This window comes from Notamacropus eugenii, chromosome 2, assembly GCF_028372415.1.
Source record: "Notamacropus eugenii isolate mMacEug1 chromosome 2, mMacEug1.pri_v2, whole genome shotgun sequence".
Lineage (NCBI taxonomy): Eukaryota > Metazoa > Chordata > Mammalia > Diprotodontia > Macropodidae > Notamacropus > Notamacropus eugenii.
The window spans coordinates 304,712,836-304,730,790 of NC_092873.1; the positions used below are offsets into that span (position 1 = coordinate 304,712,836).

At 41.2% G+C, this 17,955-nt stretch overlaps 1 protein-coding gene across 5 annotated transcripts in view; it reads right to left on the reverse strand.

Annotated features, from left to right (window-relative positions):
• Window positions 1-3,012: 3,012 nt before the first annotated feature.
• ARNT (aryl hydrocarbon receptor nuclear translocator) overlaps window positions 3,013-17,955 on the reverse strand; it is a 48,878-nt gene continuing 33,935 nt past the window's right edge. For 3 of the 5 annotated variants that reach the window (XM_072644730.1, XM_072644727.1, XM_072644729.1), the window contains 10 exons: window positions 17,558-17,632; window positions 14,719-14,870; window positions 11,541-11,651; window positions 11,312-11,381; window positions 9,085-9,208; window positions 8,443-8,545; window positions 7,933-8,080; window positions 6,728-6,890; window positions 5,899-6,065; window positions 3,013-5,188 (listed from right to left, as the gene is read on the reverse strand). In XM_072644730.1, coding sequence (XP_072500831.1) covers window positions 5,099-5,188; window positions 5,899-6,065; window positions 6,728-6,890; window positions 7,933-8,080; window positions 8,443-8,545; window positions 9,085-9,208; window positions 11,312-11,381; window positions 11,541-11,651; window positions 14,719-14,870; window positions 17,558-17,632 — 1,203 coding nt within the window. In that variant the 3' untranslated portion in view covers window positions 3,013-5,098. The remainder of the gene's footprint in view (window positions 5,189-5,898; window positions 6,066-6,727; window positions 6,891-7,932; window positions 8,081-8,442; window positions 8,546-9,084; window positions 9,209-11,311; window positions 11,382-11,540; window positions 11,652-14,718; window positions 14,871-17,557; window positions 17,633-17,955) is intronic. The other 2 variants (XM_072644731.1, XM_072644728.1) reach the window with 1 other exon arrangement.

Sequence of the window (17,955 nt, forward strand, 5' to 3'; positions counted from 1 at the left end):
TCACTGAAATTCTCAGCAGATGACCTTCACTCCTATTTTAGAGACCATTCTCTCTCCTAACCCTGGATGTCGAAACTTCTTTTTCTTCAAATCTATTTTTCCTTCAAGTCTCTCAGAAGAACTAATGCACCTGAATAAAAGTAACCCACTACACCACCTGTGGTGTTCATCATATGTTCTTGTGGACCCTGAGAGAACTTATTGGGGAAGAGTACCATTGAAAACCAAATTGTAGACCTACTTCTGCCCCTAAGTAGCAGTTTGGTCTTACATAAAAGATTTCACTTTTCTGGGTAGGTGTGTGTGTGTGTGTGTGTGTGTGTGTGTGTGTGTGTGTCTGTGTGTGTGTGTCTGTGTGTGTCTGTGTGTGTCTGTGTGTGTCTATGTACACAAAATGAGGTGATTGAACAAAACAATTTATAAGGTCTATAAGTCTAAGCTCTTCTCTAACTTCAGTCATTTCTTCTCCATTAATTATTTATATCCACTTTAAAAGGACAGCTTGGTGGTGAAATGGATGGGGTGCCAGATAGACTCATCTTTCTGGGTTCAAATCTGGCCTCAGACTCTTACTAGCTGTGTGACACTGGGCAAGTCACTGTTTGCCTCAGTTCCTCATCAGTCAAATAAGCTGGCAAACCATTCCACTAACTTTTTCAAGAAAACCCCAAATGGAGTCACAAAGAATCAGATACAACCGAAGTGACTCAATAAATAAATCCACCTAAAAAGGTCTTCCCTATCCTAAGAAAGAATCTTGATTTTCACCCTGATGAAGACTTCAAGGCACTGTGCTCTCTTCTTCCTTTCACTGCCAAATTTCCTGAAGGAGTGGTCTACACTTACTTCTCTACCCTTGGCAGTCTGCCTTCTGTTTCTAACTTTACTTCACTGTGCTCTCTCAAGATCATCATACAATAATCATCCCTCTTTACCTAAAGAATTTAACAGTTACACCAATGAAAAAACAAGCACTTCCTCCTTCCCTGGCTGCTTAATTCTGCTTACATCTGGTACTCTTGTCTGACCACTGTGTGTCTATGTATATATGTTTATGTATGTATATGTGTGTATATATATACACACATATGGTCTGTATGTTCACATATAGGTATGTGTGTACACACATATATTTAAATAAGTACATACCCATGTGTGAATGTATGTACATGTATGAATGTAGTTATATATGTGCCCCATTAGAACATGAGCTTAAGTAGGGATGGTCCTTCGCTTTTTTGTTTGTATCCCTAACAGTTAGTAGTGTTTACCACATAGTAGGCATGTAAATGGCTTATGACTGGTTATTTTTTTTATGTATGTGTGTGAATGTAAGGTCTTTGAGGTAATTTTTGCCTTGTACCTGTTAAGCAGGACTTGGCACATTGTAGATGCTTAATAAATGCTTGTCGATGGACTGACATCTCTTTCTACTAGATTAAAAGCTTAAAGACATCTAATCTTTTTCTTTTCCCCAGCACCTTGTATATTGCAGATCCTCCCAAGAACTTGAATCACGAAAAATCATGTTCAAAACGTGCCCCAGACTTTGTGTTTTACCTAAAGCAAATAGTTCTCTCTCAACCCTAGTCCCACCAAACTCTCAGCCCATTTCTTCATCAGTAAAATAGGGATATTACATACCTCAATCAAAGGACTATTATAAGAATCAAACAATATTATGTATAAAAGTGCTTTGTAAACCTTAAAACACCCCATGAATGTTATAAATTCTAGTTTATCATTCATCTTATGGATTTAAATGTGTTTGGTACAAGGCTGTTATCAGGGTAGCAAATTCCTCCCAGGGATGCACATCAGGAACTCCTCTGGAACTGGCTTGTGGCCATTTGGTTAGTACGTGACAGAATCAGAAGGTGAACCATTGTAATCTTCTTGATTCCAAGGTCAGCCCCTCAATCCATTTTGTCAAATTCTTACAAATTCAAAATTCAGCCACTTTATGGAGTGAGGTAACCAAACTTCCTGCCTCTTGTAAGTTATTCACCAGGTCAGTATGTCTCTACCTCTCCGACCCCATTCAAGATAGTATCTTTCCTATATAGAGGAACCTTTTTCTCAAGGAAAAGAAATGATTCATGACATAGGAGACTGTTCAGCTACAAAATAATTGAATTAGAAATAGCAATTCCAATAATGACAACACATAAATCAATGCCAGAAGCATTGAGACCACGGGGAAGGTTGAAGGGATTTCCCTTTTCTTAAGTGTTGAATGGTAGGAATGGGTATTGTCTGATGATTATTACATGCCAGTCATATGAGCCCTTCTAGACCATCCTCCCCCTTCCCAGCATGTGACAGATCACAAGAGTCTGCCTCAGCCCCAACCCCCCCCTTCCCCCCCCTCCCCCAGTAAACAGATGACATGGGAGAAGGAAAAAGGATGATTCCAGCAAGATAAACACATTTGGTTTCTTTTCCCCAACACAGCTGGATTCTAGCCCTAGATTTCCCTGCAGTTCAAGCTCAAATTAGTCTAGTTTCTTCAGCCCATGCTACAGAAGACAGTCCCAGAAGGAAACCAAGAACAAGCAGAAACAGCCTGTCTCCCAATACTTAATTTTTTTCCATCAGAGAATAAAGATATTTGGGGTCAGAGTCTAGTAGAGATAACTTTTTCCTGCAGGGTTTAGAGCTCTCTCTTCCTTGGAACTCTGCTATATATATAGGCGTCCTCTCTTCCCATCCCCTTCCATTTCTTGAAAGTAGCAACATCAAAGGGCCAGTAAAAAAGCAGATGAATGATCAGAGCTCTGATTTGAGGTTTGTTTTTTTTTAAATACAGATTATATAAGCATCTCATTTAGGGAATAGTTGTTTCTTATCTTTGGTGTCTTAGTATGTGTATTTTTTGGTGGAGCTAACCTGTGCTCTGTGTCACACAGCACATTTTTGTCTTTCTGTCTGTGTATACCTTGGCAGGAAGCATTAAGCAAGAAACCTGGGCAGGGATGGTGCGGTCACAATCAAGACTAAAACACACAAGGATTTTTAAAAAGGAAAAATATCTTTGCTTTAAAATCTCTGCTACATAATGACATCATTTGTGCCACCATGAGACTTGACATAGGTGCCAAGTAACAAAGAATGGCCAACAAGAAAAATAAACACAACTGAAAATAAAACCCTGAAGGAAGAGTAGGAACAAAACCCCCCAGAGTTTTTTTCCCTCCCTCCCAAAACCCTACAATAACTGTACAATATTATAGTCCTAATCACATTTAAAAATAATTGATTATCAAAAGACAGATTCAAATGGAAACTCAACTTTTTGGCTTCTTAAATTGTGATATAAATATAATATATATATAATATATATAATGTATGTATGCTGTGTGTGTGTGCACATAGATTTTTAAAAAATAAAATATCTCCTTCTCCCTGTCTTTTTGCTATCTGGTACCAGGGTGAAGGGAAGGGGAGAGGAGAGGCCAAATCAATATGACATTGCCCCCCTTCCTCCCCAAGGTCATCTGTTTTCAAGACACCTACAACTACATTAAAAACATCTTGCCCTTAATAACTCAGCCTTGTAATTAAAAACTGGCCTGAGGCAATAGGAAAAAAACACTGTTGTCACTTCACTGTGACCTAAGGCTCAAATGCCATAATAGTAGCCTATATCCTCAACCAGAGGGCTACACTAATTGTTAAGAAGCCCTGTTTGATATGGGTTCCTACCCATCTGCCACATAGTATTATTATATTTATACCCACTTGCCACTCCCTACTCCCAGCAAAAATTTTTGAGACCCAACTTGACTCTAAAGACTAGGCAGAAAACAAGGTGTAGCATCATAAACCCTTTTTTCATCTGTGTGCTAGTAACAAGGAAAAATGTCTTCTTTTTTCTATTTAGGTCTGCTTGTTTAGAGAATGGGGATTGAAAAAAACTTATTTTTGAGATGAAGTTGGTATCGAGGTGCACAGCCCAGTATAAGGGCCTCTTGCTGGGGCTCTCAAACCAAGAAGTTGAGTTTCCATGGGGTTATTTTCTCCACAGTGCTTGTACAGTGTATAATTCTGACAGAAAATGCATTGTAGTCCTTGTGGCCATGAGTCTAGGGTTTCTTAAAAAAGTTAGCACCTGAGCCCACTTTCCATAATATCTTGAAGTTCCCTCCAAGTGAGGAGCACTGTCAACAGTGAAAGTGACCCAATTTTATCACTGATGATGTTCAATGAGAAGGTGCCCGCACAAAATAGTCCTACACAACTGCTCACACTGGCTGGGCATAGATGTGAACACAGCAAAGAAGTTAATCTAAATATACTTTGGCTGCAATGTGGAGCAGAAAATACCTGGAATTAACACTTTAGGACTTATTTGGAAACACACACGCGCACGCACACACGCACACACACACGCACGCACACACACGCATGCAGAGTCAGGACTAGAGTATGCATAGTCCCCCTGCCACAGAAGAAACAGACAGACATACACATGCATGCACAGACAGATAGACACACACACACTCTCTCACACTCACTCTCTTTCTCTCTCTCTTTCTCTCTCTCTGTCTCACAAGTTTCTTTCTAGAAGAATTACTCACACAATTGAAACTATCTGTATCCATTCCTAAAGCCATGTGCCTGCTCTTTCTTGGGCCTCATACACAGAGATATTTCTCTTTTTCCCCATCTCTCCTCCCTGAACCAATTCAGAGTTTGTTCAAAAAAAGTCTCTGCATTCAAGGTGGTTATCAAACACTCTGCAGCTGGACCTGGAGGTCTCTGTGTAGTATCTTCCAGCCTAGAACACATCAAGCTTCATCTCTGCACAAAGCTCTATTCAGAAGAAAAAGGGAAAAGATCCCCCAGTTCATCTGGTCTCAATTTTCAAAGTTCTCAGGAGCCTTGATGATCCATTCCATTGATTCTGACCATTATACTGGGGGTAGGGAGAAAGGGAAGTGAATGGAGATAGGGAACAAAGGGGGGCATGAGGTGGATTTTGGGGGTGAGGGAGGGGAAGGGAGAGTATCTTTATTCTGTTTACAGAAAGATTTGTTTTTTTAAAAAACAAAAAGTGATTTCTCTCCCCCACCCCCTAATCCTCACCCCAACAGTTCTATTCTGAAAAAGAAGGGAAAATGGCTAAGTCAGGAAATTCTTCATTGTTATAGGTGTTACCCTGGTCTCCCAACATAGACAGCATCTCCTAATGAGAAAAAAGAATAAAATTTGTATTAAAAACCAGTCCCTTACATCCATCATGTAATTTCTCACTATCCTGATGCTAGCATTAATAGGTCCCAAATAAATGATTTTTGTCCTCATGAGCTAGGTTGGCCCTCAGTTCCCTAACGCCAATCCCTCCTGTTGTAATTTTATTTTCTTCCTTCTTATTCAGTTCTCAATAAAAGAGGAAAAAAATTATTTCCCTCCTCTATAGCACCGTTCTTACAAACAAATCTGAAGTAGCTTTAACCCCCATCCCTTTTTATCAAACATCCCCTTCTTCTGGGAATGTTTGCTTAACAGAGCCTTCTCGTTCCCTATGTCCCCTGGTTCCACTCACTCCATTCACTCTGCTCTCCCTCCTGGCATTTCAGAATAGATCTCTGTATATTTATTATTAGTGCCACACTTCTCTAGGCAGGTTTGTATTTGCTTGTTGGGTGGTATATGTCCTCTACAGCCCAAAGACAGACACTGGCTTCCTCTTGCTAGGAGCCACACCCTTTCCCCTTTCTCCTCCCATGCTGCTTAGTAAACAGGTGGTTGTCTGACTGAGTCAACAGTGACACAGGATCCACTGGTCATCTTTCAGAATCACGATGCTCTTATATTCATGCACTTCCCCCCACCTTGGCTGAGCCCAATTCCCTTTACCCTGCAGTTTCCTCTCTATCTACTTGAGCCCCTCACCTGGAAGACTTCAGGCTGGCTGGGCTGCTGTGGTGGTGGCTGCACATGCTGTTCCCCAGAGCCAGATCGGTGGTGAGCCTGCTGCCCCTGTGGCCACTGTGGCCACACACTCACTCCCTCTGCTGTCCGGGCCTGAAATTGTCCGGATGGCTGTCCGGGCTCTGTGGCTGGGGAAATGCCATCTTTTAGTAATTGGGCCAGTTCCAGAGCTTCCCCCACAAAGACAAAAGGTAACCTCCCAGTAAGTCAGCCAATATTTTTGTGATCATCATGCCTGACAAATATCTACCCTCACATATTAGAACATACTGAAATTTCTCCATGTGTTCTGTATTAATAATAGTGACTTGTACTTATAAAGTTTATATATCCTTGTTTAATCCTCTTCATAATCCTGAGGTGGGGACTGCGCATATGCTCAGCCCTGTTTTACAGATAAGGAAACTGTAGTAAAACTTCACTGAGCCTCAATCACACAACTTATAAGGGGAAAGGAATAAGCCTTTATAAATTAATAATTTCATTATTTATTTATTTATTTAATAATTAATTAATAAGCCTACTATGTGTCAGGCACTGTGCTATGGTCTTCTGCCTCCAGGCCCTCTGGCACCCCTAACAGTCTGACTACTAAGTCAAGGCATAAACTTAGGTCTCCACCCCCATTCTACCTGCAGACTCTTTCAATGATACCAGCTACCTCTCAATTACACTGTCATCCCTCCAAAGAGATGTGGGCACCTCCACATACACACAATGCTAAGTGCAGCATGACCTCACTAGCACTGGTCCTTCCCTGTATGACCTCCCCTCTCCACAAGGGACTTACCAAAGCTAGAACCCCGGCTGGCAAGGCTGGGGTAGGCAGCAGTGCCTGGCGATGCAGTGGGGGCCCCAGCAAGAGACATGGGGCTGAAGGAAGATGGTGTCTGAAAGCTACCAACAGCAAACTGAGAGGACCGGGTCTTGGATGCGGGAGGGGGGGCCACCTGCTGCATAGACAAAGCAAAGCAGAGTAGAAGCATCACTAATCTTCTCCCTGGGAAAACCTCTTCCTTCTCTCAAAAGCTAGCTCAGTGAAAATAAAAATGAATAAAGATGAACACTCCCCCATCCCAAAAAAGCCAGTTCACAATTTTATCTCCTTCCAGGAAGTGCCAACTAACTCTCTAACTCTACAATCTCAATTAGGCATTTGTATGGCTGGTAGAAGGCTTTCTATAAACAGCTAGCTTCTCTAGCTGTGATCTGTGTTCCACTAGGTATATTAAGAATTCCTCTAGGACAAGAACAGAATCCTCTATTACTTGTCTACCCTCCAAAAGCATATAGCTCAGTATTCCACATAAAATTAACGAATTAACAAGCATTAAGCTGGAGGCTATACTAAGTGCTGGGGATCCAGACAAAAAAGGGATAGAGCCCTTGCCCCACAGGGGGTACATTACACCTTTTACATGTCAGGTGTCTGTATGGATGTTAAGTAAGTGTGTGCTTTCCAGCAGGCTGCCTTGCTGAAGCCCTTCACATATATTATCTCATTAGAGCCTTGTACCAGCATGCTATTATCCCCCTCAGAAGAGGAAGGAAGAGGAAGAGAGAAGCTCAGATAGGTTGAAACCCTCACCCATAGTTGCACTGCTTTTAAGTATCAGAGACAGAATTTAAAAGCATTGAATAAAAATAAAATAAAAGAATTTAAAAGTTAAAAGTAATGAACTCTAAGTTCATAACTTACATTGCTAACTCCTTTGCATCTCCCTCAGAAGATACATATGCAGAATTAAAAGACAAACCTATTCAAGATATTCCAATTTGCATAACTCTGATTATAGATAGGGAGCTGAAAGACATAATGAAGAATGGGGCTAAAAGATGTGTGGTTTAGTTATGGATTTTCACCATGGAATCTCTACCTAGCCTTAGAAGCTGAAGAGGGAGAGTATTATTCAAGAGAAGTCCAGGGAAGTTTTCCTATTTTACCAATGAAAAAAAAATTTATCATGTGGGATAAAGGTGGGACAAAGGCTGTACCTGAGCAACGAAGCCAGGACGGGTGCTAGGGTTCCAGGAAGGAGCTGTGCCCTGTGTGGGGTTGGAGTGGCGGGAGATCTGGGCCAACATCTGTCCTGCAGAAGCTGGTGTCTGAACGATGGTCCCAGGAGGAACCAGGCTGTTGTTTCTAAAAGAGAATAAGGTAGTAGAAAGGTGGAATGGTAAAGAAATCTGGGAAATAAAGTACATATCATCATCATCATCCTTGGGCCTCTCCTCTTGGTTTCTCTTTGTGCTACAGAAAACCTGACAGAATTTAGACAAAAGAGAGGCAGAATGCACAGGATACACACAAGCACAGAGAGAGGACAACTGTAAAGACAGTGCAAGGGATGGGGCCTTCCACTGGGGCAGTGTAAGCACCCTTGTTGCCTGAGTCTAGTAGTAAAGCTGGAGAAAGAGAAATCTTGTCTTTTTAAGTAGAATCTTCATCAACACCTCCCTGCCTCCCACCTCAGAGGACTCCCGGCTCACAGCAAAAGGACTCACCTGAAATTCTCTGCTGTTCTGGGAACTGCAGGGAACGTGCTGCCCTGGGAGAACAGCTGCTGGCTAGCTGGGACAGTGTTGCTCGTGATGCTTTTACTCTGATCTAAGAAAAGAAGGGGGGGGACAGGATGAGGTGACTGCTCAAGGATCTGTCCTGCCGTGTTCAATACATTGTCCAAAGACTGCATAGAATGCCTAGATATGGATCCAAAAGGAATCCAAGCTGGAATCTTGCTAGGGGAAGGGAAGGAGGGAGAGAAAACATAAAGGTTTATTCTACGTAAGTCACTGTGATAATCGAAAGGAATTCAAATGAAACAATTCCTGCCCTCAAGGAGTTTATAGTCCACAGGAGATCAGTAAATACAAGGTCATTTAAAAAGTGACAGAGCCCTAACATTTGAGACAAGAACCAGACCTATGACTTCACTGACAGAAGGAACTCCCACTGAAAAAACTCATCTTCACCAATGTGACTCTGCAAGTCTGAGTCTCAGAGGGGCTGCCTGATGCATGCCCAGGGTCACCAAGCTGGTGGGGCTCAGGGATGGTTTAGCAAAGTTGAACCCAGGTTTTCCTCTCTCCACTATGCTATTCTGGCTTCCAACTGGGGGAATTAGAAAAGAGAAAAGGGGCACATACCTGCACTAATGTTGGGGTAGATCTCAGCAAATCTTGGGTCTCTGTCCTGACCAAAAAGGCCGTCAGACTTCTCCAGGGACTTGCTATGCTCTGGGCCTGTGGCTGACCCAGGCTGGACTGAGACCTAAAGAAAGTAAGGAGAGAGGGATATGAATTCTACCTGAGACTTATTTCAACTAGTATGGTGTTCTTTAAGATGGGAACCTAAATACTCTTAATGTTCAGAACTAACAATGAATATGAGATGAGGGAAGGCCCCAGACACCGCCAGGAATACAAACAGGATAATCAATCCCAAAATGTCTTTATTTCCTCAGTTTGTCTGATGGAACTGTCCTCACTCATCATCACCTTAGTCACACAACTAAAGAGTTAGAACAGTCATAAAGTCTCCAGTTGTCAAGGCCCCTCTACCAAGCGTCTGCTCAATTGGACCCCTTCAGTTCCCCAACCCAGCCCCTGCAGCCTGCCCAGGGTCTTGTTCTTTGTGTCTCCTGTCCACTGATGCTGTGAGTTCCCCTTCTTCCAAATGTTCTCTTTTCTCTGTACCAAGTTATGTCCTTCTACCTTAACACTTTCCAAGCTCTACTTAAAATCTACCAAATTTTTCTTAACTCTACCTATCTAATCATTCCAATGCTTCCAAGAATGTTTTTACTGTATATATTTCTTACTTCTGTATTAATACTTTTTGCTATATTTTCCTCATATGTAGCATAGTTGTCTAGTCTCTCCCTATGAGGCTATAGGCTATAAACTATGTTTTTATCTTTTCTATGTATCCTCAAAGTAAATTGCTAAATAACCAGGCCCCAGATTAAAAAATCTTTAGAAGTCTTATCCTTCCTCATGGTCAGCCTGTCCCACGGTTCCACCCAAACCTGAAACCAGCACATGAATTCCAAATTCAGGTCCTCATTACACTTATCTTGTAAGCTCTCTATTATAATAACCATTCGCCCCAAATTCAGACTTTCCCTGCTCTAATCCATGCTCCGTATTCCTGCCAGATAAATCTTTATAATGCATAGCTCAAATTTGCATTACTCTTTTGTTCAAAATTCTCCAATGGCTCCATTAAACATCAAATAAAATCCAGATTCCTTGGCCAAACCATTCCTAGCCCTCTTCAATCTAACTCCAGAACCTTCTTAACCAAAATGGAGGACTTCCTGTCCCTATACATTGCTGCTCTTCATCCCCTTTCTGCTTTTGTACATACCTTTCCTTCTGCCTAGATACTGCCCTCCCTTCCTAACTCTATCTGTTAAAAATTCTATCTCATCTCCTTGCAGGCCTGGGTCAAATATTGTTAGTACTACTGTTAAATTTAATATATACTTCTAAAAAAAGGAAGTCTCTTTGTAAAAAAGATTTCATATATCAACCTCTTTTTTCTGTTCTTTGTACAATGAAATGTTTGTTAATGTTTGTCAGGTTCATAATACAAAAAGAAAATTTGGAAAAACAATGCCTTGTATATGGTGCTCAAAAAATATTTGTTGAATAAGTAAATACATTATAAAGAGAGGACTGGCCCAAATAAAACAATTTGGGGGTTCAATCTTATAAATTATGTGTAAAGAGAAAGAACTGTAACTAATCAATTAAATTCAACAATCATTTAATAAAGTCCCTACAATATGCCAGAGACTGCGCTAGAATACAAAGAAAAACAGCTGCTGTCTTCAAGTTGCTTATATAGCCTCCAAAGGGATACATGATTCAAAAGACAATTACATGCAATCTAATTTAAAGTGGGAGAAAGCACTAACCAGTTGGGGGTGTCAGAAAAGGTTTCCCATATGAAAGGAAGCTAAGGACTCTAAGAGGGGAAGAGAGGAGGGAACTCATTTTTCAGCTCAAGAGACCTTTAAAGAAGGATATGTCAGGGACAAGGAAAGCAGCCACAACTAGATCATCTATAATTAACATGGATAATTGTGGAAGGTTAGGGTATATAGAGAGTATAGAGAAACCATATATACACTACGAAAACAGGACTCTTAGGAAACAAAACCCACCTCTAAATCTATGCCCCCAATCCTTCTAATGATGATCTGTGCAACTCCAACCAGAATTCCTGGCCCTCACTAACTAGGCAGCAAAAACTTCTGTCCCTAGACTAGAAGTACAAAAGAAACAGTATCCGATGACCCCGTGACTGACTGCAGCTCCCTCTGCACCTTCTGAGCAGAAGGAACTGACTGGCCATGGACCAACTTACCTGTGAATGATTATAGCTGGCCAATCCATCTCTTCCTGGTACCACATCAAGTTCTGTTTGCTGCTGTTGCCTACAGAGCAAAAGTGAGCAAATAAAAAAAATGGTCTAAAGATCCTAGGAGCCCAGGCCTAGAACTGGACCAACCTCCCCCATATTTGGCCAATGAAGAAAGAAACTAAAATCCTGAGATAGTCACAACTCTATTCACTCAATTATCTCCACCACTCACCTGGGTGCCAGCTGCCCAGAGCCCATCTCCAGGGGCAGATTAGTTGCAGGGCCCAGCTGTGGCCTCTGGATTGTGTTAGACAGTGTGGGACGCTGCTCTTGGTTAGAGTTCCTGGAAAATATTTTGTGGTAGAGAAAGTAAAGGGATAGAAAAAGAGAGAAATCTGACTATGTTTGCTCATAAATCTCTGTATTAATTATTTAGTGAATATACCTAAGAGGTCTGGTCCTACTGATGGACTTTACCCACAGATAGGGCAAAACAGAAATCACACGGACAAATAAGAACCCAAACATAGCTTTACACCCAATAAACTTCCAATAAATACTTGCTTAACCTTTTTTCCTTTCAGGGCTTTGTTCAAAAATTTTCTGTCGACTTTGTGTGTCTCACTTGTCTCTCCTATGTAAGCTTTTTGAAGCAAGGAATCACTGTCTTTTCTGTAGCATGTAAACTAAACACCTAAAATAATACTATCAGCCCCTGGACTCAATTTCCTACCTTTCCCATTCTTGCTGTTTTCTTAGCCCTACAAAGCAGAAGGACATGGGCCACTGGATTTCCTTTTTGCATCCATATTCTTTTTTGTCCAAAGCCCAAGCATAGATTGGATGTGATGTTAACAAAGACTCCTGTAAGAGAGTTCTCAGAAACCTTTGACCCTGGACTACTGGGACTTTTTGTTCCTGTTCAATCACAGATTAAGAATGAGACACTGTTCACGTCCTGTTCAACTTCAGCGATGGGCAGAGGACAAACCTGTATAACCTTAAGGACGCTGACAAGTGTGCTCTCTATCTCCAGTATAAACAAGAATGCTTCTTTATTCCAGCCTAGAACTAGAACTTGCTGCATGAAATCTACTTTATGCCTGGTCAGTGGAAGACTGTCTTCAAGAGATTCTTCTCACACTAAATTGAAAACTAAGGAACAATCAAACACTCCAGAATTTCACAAAAGCCCAAAATATCATTTATTCTATGGAGCTAATTCTTTTTTAACATTCTCCTCCACTCTCTTCCCAGGGATGATTTATTTTGTCAACTGGCACACACACCAAAATATGGCAGGTCTCTAATACCTTTCAATGTGGCCACCAAAACATATTTGACCAGTCCGAAATGATCATGTTTCAAAACAATGACACTGATTCTCTTACGGATCACTGTCAAATCTATGGTTGGTATCCTATGTTGATTATAAAGGTAGCTAATTACTTTGAAGGGGTGGGGGAAGAACATGGATAAAAAATAGCTATGGTCTGAAAAACCATTTGGGCCAGAAACTCTAGTGAATCTATAAATATACTACTACACATAAGCATTAGGGGGTAAGACAGGGAGAGAGACTATACTGAGCCAGGTAAAGTCATCTGCTAAGAAGAAACATCTCTACCTTGAGACAAATGCTATAAATTCTGTTACTGTATAAGTGTCTACTACAGAAGAGTAAAAGGGACTCATTGGCTACTGCATAGCAACTGATTTCATATCTAGGATGGTAAGCATCTGTCTCTTCATTGTTAAAAATTTCTACAGAATAGTTTCTCTCCCACCTAGACCCACAACTAACAATAGCCTCTGGCTATACATAACAATACATGAAGAATGGAAACAAAGCCAGAGGAGTCACTGCCAAAACCAGAGTATGCCATAGCAGGGGTAGAAGGCTGTACTAGACCTAGAGTCCTCAGTTTGAATTCCATCACTGAGACTTAATAGTTACGTTAACAACTATTAACAAGTCACTTAAACCTTCTGAGTTTAAGTTTCCTCACCTATAAATTAAAGAATACCTACACTACCTACTTCACCAGCTTGCTGTAAGAATCAAATGAAGTAACATATGCTTTATAAATTTCAGGTGTTAACTATTCAGTGAACCGAACTCAATTCACACAGATCAGGTCGTGAGATGCTCTCTCCACTTGTTGGGATGCTCCACTGTTGTCCCCATTACTGTCAAGTCAACATGCATTTATCATGTGCCTAGAAGCAATGTAACCCCTTGCCACTGCCCAGAGTGTATGGCAAGCCTCTCCCTTTGCAATGATAAATGAATTCCTAAAAATTATTACCCTCATGCCCCTACCAAAAGTGTCATCTTTGTAACTGACATGATGTTGAGGCATCAGCAGAAGGAGAAACTATATCCACATCTCTTAGTCACATATTCTAACTCCCTGGCCAAAAATAAAGGCACCAGAAAAAGATGGCAAAACATACCAAAATGTGTCTCTTAAAAAAAAAAAAGATATAAATTTAAGTCCCAGGCACCTGGATATTTCTGGAACCAGTCACCAATACCGTTGTAATATTATCCATGGAAATCCAGAGTAAATCTATAGGAACCTTGACCCCAGTGATTTCAAGTCAGTAAAGTCAAGTAAAGGCAGAAGGCAAGCACTTCAGGTTTCATCTCTCCTTTGTTACACCAAGTTGATTAGAAATTATTTAACTTTCCTTAATAAGTCCTTGGATTAGTTGACCCTGATCTCAGATTAGTATTCACAATGCTGGTTTATTATTCAATCTAGCCTTAAAGATGAGGGGCCAAATATATAGGCCAAAGAGGTATATTAGAGGGAAAAAGAAAAGCAGGCAAGTTAGAAGAAAAAAGAACCTAAGGAAAAGAAGAAGACAAGATAGAAGGAAGGAATCAAAGACTGGTGAGACAGGACTGGTTTGGTTTTGGGGAAGTATTCTAAGCATGTGAAGACAGGGTCTGGGGTGGGTGAAAGGGGAAAGAGAGTAAGTCAGTAAATGTGATTAAAAAGAGAATCATTCCTAGAAGTAAGTGAAAAATAAAACTGAGATAAGTGTCCTCCTCTTAAGTGCCTGTAATTGGCATTACGACTACAGGTTAACAGCAGAAAGAGAAACTGTGTTCATTTCTCCTATTTCCATATTTTGACTCCCTGGCCAAAACAAAGGTATCAGAGAAAGATAGTGAAACATGGCATGTTCTGTTAAAACTCCCTCTAATTGAAATAATCCAGACTTCCTGTCTCACCCATTGGCCCCAAATCCTGCAGAGAGGAGAAAGGTGAAGATTCATAGTTGAATGTTCTTCAATACTGCTTCGGGGGGAGGGAAGGGGGAGAAAAGGAGGAGGAGGGCTTAGCCCTGGTAAATCTGGAGTGGCCAGGTGCACCAAAAGCGCCCTAGGTGGTACCTACTTCACGCTGGTGTTGGTACAGATGATGTACTCAATCTCATCTGAGTAGGGGTTCTGGAAGGTAAAGGAGCTGGTTCTCATCCAGAGCCACTCATGGTTCTTGGACCGGAACCGGAACATGACAGACAGAACCTGGCCTTTTAATTTCACCACCTGGAAGAGTTTTTACTGTGTCAGTGGGACCTCAACCAAAGGAAATGGGCTGAACAAACACACGGACCCACAGCCCCAAACCCAGACCCACCTCTGTCCTAAAGATACCAGGCCCTCTCTGTATTAATGTGCACTGCGTAGATTATAATCCAGCCCAAAAAGCATTTATTAAGTGCCTACTATGTGCAAGGCACCATTCTCAATGTTGGGGATACACATTAAAAATATCCCTGCCCTCCAGGAATTTACATTGCATGAGGGTGATAGAACATATAAACAAACAGGTATATACTTACTATGAGAAGGGAGAGGGCAGCAACAAGTGGGGAGATCAGAAAAGGCTTCCTGTAGGAGATGGCATCCGAGCCGAGTGTTGGAATAAGATAAGGATTCTCTTCAGAATCCTGCTACCTCCTACAGAAAGCCTCCAGCTGAAGATGAAGGCGATACCAGGAATAGGAGTCAGCAGGTGTGCAAGCAGAGAAGCAAGGCTGAATTTAGGGAACAGCAAGTAAGGCAGTCTGACTGGAACATGAAAGTGTGAAAGAAGGCTAGAAAGGCAGGCTGGAGCCAGACGACAAAGAGCTTAGCAAGCTTCCTTTTGATCCCAGAGACTACTGAAGGCTCTGGAGCAGGGGCGTGACCTGTGCTTCAAGAAGATAATGTTGGCAGCTGTGAGAAGGGAGAACTGGGGAGCCTCACATTCAACCATGAGGCCCTAAGGAGTGATGGGGGAAGAGGAGGGCTGAGGAGTGCAGGGAAGTCTGTGAGGGGTATGCATGCTGTAATCCCATTAGACAAGAAACTTACTAAGCGGCAGTGCTCTGCACGTAGGGAGCCTTCAGTTTTGATCAATTTAATCTAGAGTCTAGCCTGAAGCCTTAAACACCAAATAATGAAGATTTAGTGTGCCTTGAGATCATAAGGGGCGCTAAGCTAAATGAACTCTTGAGGGCCTATGCATATGAACTATGCAACTAATAATGATGTTCCAGTATTTTCTGGCTTTCAGCTCATTGTTTCCCATCACATACATGAAGACAAAATGCAGTCATTTTCTTTAAGGGAGGATAGCCAGAATAAAGCCTCCACAACTTTACAATGTTTTACCTGTTCAAGATAGAACGACTAAGCAGTTGAAAAATACGGAAATAAACATAGTACGTTTCTCTGTGAGGTCCCAAGCTCTTAGATTGTTATGGCTATGCATATTTTAAAAACTGTTTCAATGACTCTTTTTTTTTTCCTGTTTCTTTCTTTCTCTTTTTCTTTCTATTCTACCCCATCACCTCTTGACCTCCTCCCAGGATTCCCTTCCCCACAATGGGGGAAACAAAAGCTTATGTGCTAGAGTCAAAAAAGGAAGCAAAAGGTTCAAAGACCAGCAGGGAAAGGGCTTTGGTAAGACCACTTAGCCTTGGAAAGCATATCAGCTCCCCAAAAGAAACAACAGAAGAAACCTAGTCCTGGTAGATGGTCTGGCATCCCAAACCTGAGAGCCTTAGGAACCTGGACATGGTTTACATTAAATTAATTGATTCTATCTTTCTCCTGATACCAATATGCTTCTGTTTTTAGAGTAGAGAGACAAAAACTGTCAGGAGGCCAGGGAAGTTTTGCAAAGCAAATTCCTCTAAAGTAATGGTAATTTTAGTCTTACTTTCTACATAAAAAAAAATTGGAAGTTGTTTTCTTTTCTAGCCAAAGAACCAAAAAGTGACCTTTTGTATGTCTAATCCATTACATATCACAAAAACTCAGAACTGGAGCTTCAGAAGCTGCCTGGTCTGATCCATATGTACCACTAATCTCTCCTGCAATAAACCTGACAAATAAGTATCCAACTTTGGCTTGAAAGTTTCTAGCAAAGAGGACTCACTACTTGTAGACAGCGCTAACTGTTAGCAAGTTGCTCTTTATATCCAGGCCAAATTCGCCTTTTGGTAACCTCCACTTATTACTCCTAATTCTGACCCTCTGGAACTAAGGAGAACAAAGGGAACCTCTCTTCCAAAAGAGAACCTTTCAAATACTTAAAGAGAGCTATTATTCTTCCCTCCACTCATTCCCCTCTTCATTAGAGATCTTTAGGACTTCAAGTCAACTAAAAATGAAGAGTAACTATCAATGAAGGGCAGCTACATAGCTCAGTGGATAGAGTGCCAGACCTGGAATCAGAAGACTCATGTTCCTTGGACACTTACTAGCTGTGTAACCCTGTGCAAGTCACTTAACCCTGTTTGTCTAAGTTTCCTTATCTGTAAAATAAGCTGGAGAAGGAAATGGCAAACAATTCTAGTATCTCTGCCAAGAAAACCCCAAATGGGGTCACGAAGGACTGAACAGCAGGATATCAACGCACAAATTATTAGAAATGGATTATCCTACCCAAAACAAGTCAAGTCTTTGAGATTAGATCCAGATAGGTAAATATATATGCCTCTCCCTCCATTTCAAAGGCAAGCAGAGACGAAATGGGGATAATCTGTTATTTTAAATTATTTTATCCTAATCTTCTCCTCTATAAACACAAATGTCTGAATTGAGTACACTTGAACAAGTGAAATTATAGTGCCTTGCACAAAGTAGGTAGCCCAATAAATAACTGTTCAATGAATGAATGAACGAATAGCCATAGCAATAAAGCCTATTTCTATCGGATATAAAGCAAGAATGAAAGAAATTACCTGTTGGAAACTGTCTCTTAGGAGCTGCTGGTCTTCATGATGGCAGAATTCCACAATATCCTTTCCCAACAGCTCCTAATTGAAGAAAGGAGTAAGGCTCTCTTTATCTAAAGCCTTAGAGTGATCTTGCTACCTTTTCACTTGTTCTGGCATTTAGAAACCTGAGTTTTTATTTCCAATTCCAACCTTAACTCCATGTTGCGCTTGGACAAAGTCCCTTTCCTCTCAGTATCCCACTCTATGTAAATAGGAAAAGTCATTTTATTCTTTTCCTCTCAGCTTAATCTATGTAAATATAAGTGAGGACTCGGCCAAACCCTCAACAAGTGTTCTCAGATTATCCAATGTGTGTATTACTCAGACCCTTTACTTCCTTCTCCTCCCCTTCCACCTACGTG